This window comes from Montipora capricornis, chromosome 12, assembly GCF_036669925.1.
Source record: "Montipora capricornis isolate CH-2021 chromosome 12, ASM3666992v2, whole genome shotgun sequence".
NCBI lineage: Eukaryota > Metazoa > Cnidaria > Anthozoa > Scleractinia > Acroporidae > Montipora > Montipora capricornis.
The window spans coordinates 21,674,712-21,684,711 of record NC_090894.1 but is presented as its reverse complement, the minus strand read 5'-3'; the positions used below and the strand labels follow the sequence as shown (position 1 = coordinate 21,684,711).

The 10,000-nt window shown below is 41.7% G+C and overlaps 1 protein-coding gene across 1 annotated transcript in view; it reads right to left on the bottom strand.

The window, feature by feature from the left end:
- The window catches only part of LOC138027514 (mucin-like protein), a 45,576-nt gene that overhangs the window by 2,379 nt on the left and 33,197 nt on the right, over positions 1-10,000 (bottom strand). The window contains 8 exon segments of the mRNA XM_068875067.1: positions 1-179; positions 342-484; positions 487-772; positions 2,640-2,746; positions 4,403-4,518; positions 6,076-6,204; positions 8,075-8,197; positions 9,880-9,999. The exon segment at positions 1-179 is cut by the window's left edge and continues 2,379 nt beyond it. Coding sequence (XP_068731168.1) covers positions 23-179; positions 342-484; positions 487-772; positions 2,640-2,746; positions 4,403-4,518; positions 6,076-6,204; positions 8,075-8,197; positions 9,880-9,999 — 1,181 coding nt within the window. The 3' untranslated portion in view covers positions 1-22.

Here is a 10,000-nt window from a genome sequence, read left to right as displayed (position 1 = left end):
TTTCATCTGTTTGCATTGTGCTCTATACCAGTGGCTGGTTAGGTGATGCTCCATGATATGTTTTCATTTCGTGGCTATCGTGTTGTCGGTGCACGCTAACGTCGCTTCCCGGAGAGTCCCTTCCGTTTTTTTGATTAGCACTTAAAACGTCGACTTTTCCTCGATTCTTTTTCTTGATACTGCGGCAAATGAGAAAAAAACATTAATTAAACACGTCTCATTTATTAAAGGTGTCTCGACTTTAACACTAAAAGAAATCACTCCTTTTTGGCTGGAATTGCTGTGCTACCTCATGAAGGCGAGATTTTGAAAAGGATAAAAGACACTTCATGTATACTTACACACACACGACTATGATACCGATGATAACGATGACCAGTACTCCAACAACGACTCCGACGATAATCTTCCAATCGTCACTCGTCTCTGGTCCAATTGTGGTTACAATGCTTGTCTGGGTCGTTGATGTTGATGCTGGGGAAGATTCGCTGGTGCCATTGCTCGCGTGAGAGGGGGAGAAGAAGGGGGAGGAGAAGGGGTCGATTCCAGTACTTTCTTACTGTCTGCGATGGTGACCCCGAGCGCGGCCTCTAAGTCCGATTTAGATTTGTCCACGACCTGTAGCAAGGTGTCAACTGGGATGACCCCACCTCCAGGGATTGCTAAGGATGGCAATAGAATGTAAAACGCTACTCTCAAGGAGCTGCTGTCCTGTACTGGGAATCCCGGCAGTAGATGCACGTTGTCTGCAGTAAAAATATTCAAGGCCCGCCTGCAAAAAAAAGCCCGTCGTCAAGTCGAAGTTTTTCTAAAGTGAAAGATATCTGTTTCGAAGGAAGAAATGACATTAAGACTGCGTTAAAGCGTGACAAAAGCCGTATTTTTCGCCATTCGTTGACAAAACGTCATATAACGAGATAATTTGTAGCAATTGTTACGAGAGGAAATTTTGGCTACGCAAACCAAGGGAGTACATTGACTATTTTTTCTTCTTGTAGGTCATGAATTAATTTATTCACAAATTCATGTTACCATAATTTATTTCCTCCAATGGCAAAGCTCCTCCACACCCTCATAAAAACCAACATCACCCCCAATTCCTCTATTCGCTCTGACAACTGGCTAACGCTCGAAACATCAGCTTTCCAAATCTTCCCCGGTGGCAATTCGACCTTTATCAACTCGTTTGACAAAAACAAATTTTCATGTGATATCAGTCGGTTAGGCACGGCCCTCTGTGCTGGATGTGTCCAGTTCGATTAGGCCTGTCTCATTCGATCGATGTCTGTTTCAACTTTTCTCTAATCGGGCCTGTAGCAGTAGCTTTAAATACCCGTAAAACGGAGCATTGACGTAGGAAGAAGGGGCGGAGGGGAGGTGCGCACCGATTGCCACAAGTTTATCAGTAACTGTAGTTCACTGTCACGTGTTAACCTAGAAAAATTAAGACCTTTACCTTTTAACGGTTTCTGCAACTTATCTGGCAAAGTTTTTGGTTGTTGCAAGGCATGTTACATTGGGCAACTGATGATATTTCGTGCAACTTGTCTCACCATGGTGTTGCGAGAGAGACAAAATGCACGAAAAATTGAACAATGCAACAGCGCCTCTAGCCTTGCATACGGAACCCGCGCCCGCAGTGCAGGTGGTAGTCAAAACTGTGCTATCCTGTCAATCCTTTGCCATTTCACTGGAAATGGTGAAATTCTGTGCGTAAACGACGTTGTTGTCGATCTACCCTGTGGAAAGGACGCCATCAAAGTCCTTTTTTTGCGACGTTAACACAAAGAAAACATTATCAATACAGTTTTGACGACTTCTTACACTTTATTCGAAAATGATGGGCTGAATTCGTCTCAAATTAGTTAGAAAAAAGCCCCACTCCGCAACAGCTGACGTTTGAATCGCCCCTCGCTGGCAACCCAGTTTTGGCGCCAAAGTTTGTTGACAAAAAAGTTGCCACAAAATCTTTTCAATGGTTTTCTGGTCCTTTAATTTCGAACAATTGACGTGACGTCGGATAGCACAGTTTTTCCCGCTCGTTGGATTCTGATTGGTCAATTTAAATTTCAGTAGCTCTCGCCGTATGCAAGGAGACTATCATGAAAGATTTGAACGTGTTCAAAACGAATGATAGTAAATGCTTGTGTATGAAAGCTGCTGGCAAACCACATCGAGATTTTCATTTAATTATGATGGACTGTCATCAATTAATATACATGTATAGATTTAGCCAAGCCTAATAGCGAAATTCCCGGGTTATATATTCTTACAATAAGTTAACCTGGCTTGAGCCTGCGATCCAATTGAAATTCAGTACCTAGTCAGCGGTCAACTAAAAAAACAGCTGACCTTGATAAGCTCTAAACTTGAGCCCGTGATATTGTCACGTGATACTGGACATATTGGCATACATGGATGGGTGGACGGCGTACTATCATGGTTGTACGGTGACGAAAACAAAATTTTTTCGCACAGATAGGTGATCCGCGCGGAGCTCCACTATTATCATCGTAATTCGCTATTTAACCAGGCATGCAGGTTAAGAAGAGAAAATAGCCACAGCAACCACATTACAGGGAATCAACATTTAACAACAATACAATCACAGCGGTAAAGCGCAAAGAAATTCGACATACCTTCTTCTTTTGGCACTGATTTTGCATCTTTCCCTGTTCGCGTCACAAAAATTGTTTATTTGTCGTGCCATCGTTGATCTAAGGTTCTCGTCCACTGTTGCGTTGTACTGTAAAGAATTAAACGTGATTTTTTAAAGCAATGATAGCATCTTTGCAGGGGAGATTGAATACAAGAAAAATATACTATAGCTAGAATTACATTGTAAGGCCATCATCTGCCTTCACAAAAGACGTTATTGTGGCGTTTATTTTGGTGACCGAAAGAAAACGCGAGGTTGAAGCGAATTCACTTTCTTCCTCTCGAGGGTGACTCGCGATCAGTGCCCACCTTGCGATAGGCATTGCTGAACTGAAATACGACAAAAAAGTAACACCTTTTGTGCAATCTGGCAGTGATCCATCTACAAATCCAGATCAGTGAGTCCCTGGGACTTACCAATCCATTAACGAGTGAGTCCCAACCCCATTCAATGAGTCCCTTATCGAATTTGATATTAAATTAACAGGCATAAGCCATTTGGTGCTCGTTTAGTGCAGCGTGCCTTTTCTCGTCATGCAATTATTCTTTTTATGCTCTGTGGATACTTTGCAGTACATGTAGTTTTCCTTTTCTCCGTACACCAGCCATGAAAAGACTTGAAGCCATGGATTGAAAAAAAATCTTGGTTTTGTATGGCTTGATGAATCGGAAGCACTTTTATTTTCAGTAGGCTTATCTGTACTCATCCCGTTTGATGAATCTTGTACAACTTCGACGTTTGGTGAATCTTGGGTGGGCGCCTTCTGTGTTTGGTATGCATTTTGGGAAGTTTCCGCGTTCGTTGATCGAGAGAAAAGCAAAAAACTAAGCTTTCGTTGTCCCTCAAAGGATTTCATTTTCTTTGTCGGAGGCATCTCGCACTTATTCTTTGTAAAAGCAAACGATCCAGGACCATGTGCTTCGAACATAAAAACGAGTCGCAAAAATGTTGTTTTTTCGAAGGTACCCGCTGTTCAATTTAGTGTGACATGTCAGGGATTCTACGCTTTTGCTCGATGTGTTAACCCGTCTTCCACCCAAGAGTATCAATCTTTTTCGTTGAATTGTGGAGAAAAAACCGAGACAAACACCATAGCCCTGGGAGTGAAATATATGTTTGCGTCCAGATGGACGCACAAGGAAGTCATTTATGCGTCTTTTCCGACATTTTATACATCGGAGACGCGGGAAGCGCATGTAGATGGATTACTGATCCGGCCATCGTTCATGACTGAAGATGGGACTGTAGCTGTATTTTTGCTTAATGTGCCCATAACCATTCTAGCTGTTGAGAAAATTGCCCATGTGTTTAGATTTCGACCTGATTTAATACCCAATTACGCGCGGACGGAATCCCGATAATTCTGTTTTAGGGCTCACCTTTCGTACAGTAATCCTTACTCCGAAGGCCACAAGGTATCTCTTAGAGAAAGATAATATCTCAAAAACGATGTTGAACAAGGGAGTAAAACGTTGCATGAGTTGTACGTTCGAACGTTCATATTTTATGACCAGGGCCACCAAAAAATGTTTGCTGGGTTGAAAGTGCTCCCTTTCATGCGAAAAAAGTAATACTGATAAGCTGCTATCCATCGCTGTCTTGAGAATTGAATGAACGTTCCTGGTTATATATTCAACTGCGTTTACTTGTGTGTTGTCCTACAAAGCCAGTTGTGAAAAAAAAACGCTTCTACTTATAGAATCATATAATGACTTAAGAAAAGGTACCATTGTATCTTTATACCTGCTCTTTCGTGATTCCCACCAAGCGTAGCTCTACAGAATTGCTTCTTTCCTCTTCTGAAGCCGACTTCGGAGTTCTAACTGTTGGCGGAGGTGGCGTTTCATCTCTTCCAAGTGCTGTGTTATCAAAGTAATCGAAAAGATAGTCAAACAAACACGTTCCCAGGGTCTCTTCAACGACAATGGAGACCCTGGGAACCTGGTTGATAGTCAAATGGATTTTCTTAAAGGCAAAGTTTTAGAACTGAGCGAATTCCAGAAAAACTCCTTTGCAAGAGTTGGTGCAATTACAAGCGCACAGCGGGCACAAGTGGCCCTAGTTGTTCAAGGAATAGCTAACTTTATCCAGTGAATAAATCTCTACCCAAAGCATAAAATAATTCCATGTTAAACGTTGTCCAAGGTTCCGCAAGCTCGTTCCCGGGCCTTTTCACCGCCGAGACTTGGACCCGTCCTACTCTCGCCTACAGATGAAAATCCCTGGGAATGAGGTTGAAGGTTCCATACAAGTGTCTAAGTAGATCATAGTTAATGCGTGGGGATGGTTATGAAACTCGACAAGTTCCTTTGTTTCATGTTTTGTCCGTATCTTTGGCCGCATTGACCCTGCACAAAACACACCTTTTTTTCGAGAAGATAACCAATCAAATCCTTCGATTACATTATCCGCAACTAATTTGCAAACCTGTACTAAGCGAAAACAAAAGATTGTGCAGAGTCACGGTTAATTCAACATCGATTGCCACAACACATTGTTTTCGCTTTTGAAAGTTTTGAGGTTTCATAAGCAGTCTCTCGATTAACTGTGATAAGATATGCTTGGATTTTGCACTGATATTCACGTTTATAAGACCAAATTCTGAAAGCTGTCCACAGAATGAAGCTGACAGATAGTGACTTGTCCACCGCCCATGAAGTTCCCCCTTCCCTCCCCCCTTGAACTGGATCTTGAGCACTGTGACTGATGTTAATTAAAATTGTTTTATTTACAAGGGTGCGTTCGATACAAGATGGTAACCAATCTCATTTGCTACAAGTGCGAATCATGGGAAATGTGTTTTATTAACTGAATTTGCTCTTCGAAGGTTTGGAAACTCGCAAAGTTCTCTACCCGCCACTAATTTTTCGGTTTGATAAAAAAATGGGTAATCATACGATATATGTAAAGGCAATCGTATGTACGCGATTGCCTTTCTTGTTTTATGGGCACGAATGATGTTTTAAAAGTTCTCAAAATTGCACGAGCCGTAGGCGAATGAGAACTTTCAAAACATCACAAATGATCATAAATCACGAATTGCAAAAGCAAGTTCATACGATTTTTTTATTTATTACATACGTAACAAAATTTCTCCATCGCATTGTTTTTTTTAACCTCTTAATGCACGATATAGAGTGTTTTCACGTGACGTCACGGCGGCCATGTTGGTTTCCCCAACTAATCCTCCGGGAATTGAGCTCTACTATCATGCAAATGCTTTCTTTTGTTTTGGTGGAAAAACAAGTTTACCGATCACGTGAGTTAAAACACTCTATAATTTATGCATTCGTCATTGACCTATCAAAAACGCGATATTTTATTACGTATCTAATTAGCTGATAACCGCGATGTAGCGCACTACAACGTAAAAACGCAATATCCGAGGGTTTTGTTTTTCAATTTCTTGATTTTACCTTCACACGACCCATTTATGAAGAAGAGTCCGTCTTGACATTTGCAGGTCGAGCTTCCTGGCGTATTTTCACAAACGAGGAAACTTCCGGTACAGTTAAACAGTGAGGGATCCAGGCACTCATCAATGTCTTGAAAAACGGAAACAGAAAGTTTACTAAAGTCTCCGAACTCTTTCTGACTCGGAGCAAAAGATGTGAAAAAGCGGGCAAACTATTTCGACATATAGCGATATTTCTTGTTTACAAACATTCACGTCACTTTTCTCTTGATGTTCACATTTGCCAACCACGGAACAAAAGAAGTCATTGTTTCAACAGCCAATTAGGTTTTGGTTGGCATATTAGGCTGATTTAGCAACAGAACGGGAACGTCAGAAGCGACGTCGCGCGCAGCAAAACTACCAATGGGAATTTAGAATAGAGAAGAAAAGAGTGGAGTCTACTCTATTCTGAATTCTCATTGGTGTTTTTTCTGCGCGCGCGGTCGCCACTGACGTTCCCGTTCTGTTGCTAAATCAGCCTATTAAATAACAATGGGTGACGTCACGAGAAAGATCGCTATACGCAATGAAGCGTATGCAAATAGCCTGTTTAAGGCGTTAAGGATGTTTTGAAAAGTTAAGGCCCGGGCATACAGCTTTAACATTTCCTTCATCATCCGTTCGATTTTGTTGAACATTGAACAGAGATGTTAAAACCGTTAAACCCCTCCCACTTCAACCATGTTGAAACAAGTTGAATCGATATTGAATGAGTTTAAAAGCGTTTAAACTCTGCTTCAGCAACCATTCAATAGTTCTTTTGTTTTCGCGAATGCTAAACGAAGTCGAAGTCGCTTGCCCCCTGGGTGTGCGAGTGCATACTAATGGCCTCTCAATGACGTATCCATGTCCGTATCCATAGTAACAACCTCGGCTGCAGCCTGGGACTGAGTTCAAGGTCTCTCGTGAGCTTTGTTGAATCAAATGTTGATGATGTGTTGAAACTGTTTGCCCACCCCAGGAGTCAACATCGTTTAACATCGTTCGACAAAATCGAGCGGATGCCAGTTAAAGCAAAAGTCGAAGCCATTTGCCCCGGGCCTTTATCTTTTTTTATCAATATCTTCGCAACATGGAGCGGAGAAAATCGCCAGAATATTCGGCGGACGCGAGCGAGTGGGGCAAAACCACGGGAGCAACATCTTTCATTTCGCATCGTTTTCACCTTACCCTTCTGACGTCAGTATGATGTAAGCGCAGTCTGTGGTGTGGCATTTTATTCACGATTTGTCCGTATCTTTGAATAATGAAGATGACTATGTAAAGCCTCGTTCACACGTGGCAATCATTTTTATGTAAAAAATATATTTGCTCATATGAATGGACAGCAAATTGAGGTTTTTTTTTGTTATAGAACCACAATTCGTCTGGGCCGAACTTAGGCAAACACTTAGGCAAAGACAACTTCAAGAGGAAATAAGTTTCTAGACGAACTACGTCATGAACAATTCCTCAAGACACAGGTCCGTATTTTACGAGGGTAACACGTGACAGTGAACTAGAGTTACTGTTAAACTTGTTGCAATCGGTGCACCTTTTACCCCCCCCCCCCCCTCACTCCTCCGCCCCTTCTTCCTCCGTCAATGCTCCGTTGTACGGGTATTCAAAGCTACAGCTACAAGGATCAGAGCAAAGTCAAAGTTTACATGCAGACGTCGATCGAATGAAATTGGCGACCTTTAGCTCAGAAGACCGGGCACTAACCTACCGAGCTACGCCTGTCTCCGTGCGTCTTGAGCCCGTATTTACACCAGACGTATTTGCCCAAGTTCGTCCCAGACGGATAATACATCTGACCCCAGTTGTTCGAAGACTGGAGAGCGCTATCCACTAGATAACTAAGTTGGTTTTGCTAGTGTTTATCCGTTGAATATTGATTCATCCGGTGGATAGCGCTATCCACCTTTTGAACAACTGAGGCCAAGAGTAAATCAAAAGCAATTGTCATTCAGTGATACCTGAACAAGTGTAGCCATCCGCGTCCAGACTATACCCTGGGAAGCATGTACACTGGAATCCCGGCACTTTATTCTTGCAAGTATGAGTACACTTGATGCCAGAAAGCTTGCATTCATCAATATCTATAAAACATTAAGAAATTACTATTTCAAGTCTCGAACAAGAATGTTGTTACACCCTCTGTGATAAACACCAGTATCCACTTTCCCCTCTCCTCATCCTAATACCACGCACGTCCAGGAAACACGGTGATAAAGGGCAATAATTGTCCCGTTTACCCACTTCTCAAGAAGACTTAAATTATAACGATAATTCTTACACAATTATCAACCTAACTCTGACAATGAGCCTATTCTTGGTTTGCACTCTCGTGATTAGACAGCCATGTTGGTGTACAATACAAAAGCAAAATGTTTGCATAATGCAAAAGAATAGAGCCTAATTCCAAAAAGAATAGACCAATTTCGATATATTAATATTCAGTCCTAAACACTCCCAAAAGACTTCGCTCCAGGCTCGAGGCTCTGGGCAAGAAATATAAGGATTTGTATGAGATTATTTCCCAGAGCCTCGAGATGATGCCCTTTCTGAATTATTTTTCGCTAGAGTTCAGAACACCAACATGGTCACCAATGACGTCAACGTCAGGTGCAAGCCAAGGATTGTGACACAAAGTGCCAAACTTCGCGTTGTCTTACTTAACGCATGTGAATGTCACTATGTCTCGCACTTGTTCTAGGGTAAACAAACCGTGTCAACTAAGGTAAACGCTGCTGCGTCTCTAATTTTTTTTTAACGCTTTAGATGCCGCGGTTATACTGAGAGCCACCACTTTTCTTGTGAAAATTTCAGTTCGTGGCAATTATGAACGTCATTTAACAAGTCCCGAAATGACCACCTCCCGAGATGACCTGGTAGCTCAACTGGTGGAGGACTGAATCGGTATCACAGAGGTCATTCGTTCAATTCCTATCCACGCTACTTGAAAATTTACGCTTTTCGTTACTGCTCAAGTAATGTTCATAACTGACGATCATGATGATCTGAAATGCTAAAGTGTCTCTTTCCGGCGAAGTTCAAATAAATCATTCACATATTAAGTCTATTCAAAAATTTTTTTATAACCCAGAGAGAAATCCTTAGAAACGGATTTGCTTCATATATCCGGACGAATAATGGAAATCTAAGTTTCTTGATATTTGCAAAGAATTGTATGGCTTATGTAAAGTCCATTCTTTAAAAAAGGCGGTTTGCAGTCTAACGTGCCCTGAAACCAAAACTTTAGTAATATCTACCGATCGCAACTAGTACAAATTGCGTCATAAACAAATCAGAAAGGGCCGTTTTCGAGTTCATGTCTGTCTCCTCTTCAAGGCAAGTCTAAGTGCGAAGTTTGAAGAGAAGGAAGACATGAACTCGGAAATGTTCTATTTGAAGCAATTATTAAAATGTAACCGGCTTCATTAGGGAACGAGGCGTGATTTCGCAAGCCAGGACAATAGCCTCTTTCAGATTTTTTAAACTTGTAGTCTCTCATAGTGAAAAGACACTTAGAAATATGAGTGTGGTAGTGTCCACAAAAGTTAAAAAGGAAAACATTTCACTTCCGGTCGTAGTTCGTGGCGTAAGTTCCCTATTGGTCGAAAAGTGGTGCGAAAGTTTAAGCCAATCACTTAGCGAAGCAATCCACGATCACCTTTGACACTGGGCCAATGAAAAGCGTTGCCTTTGAATAATGTTATGAACATATTCCAAAGAGTTTGAATTCTATTCCTAATACGCTTGGTACTTTATATTTTATTACCTTCACAAGTTTTGCCGTCGCTCGCAAGCTGATATCCCGCGTTACAGTCACATGCCTCAGTACCGTCTGACTTTCTAAAACAGACTTGATCACAGGTGTTGTTTGAGCAGGGATCGGAAGC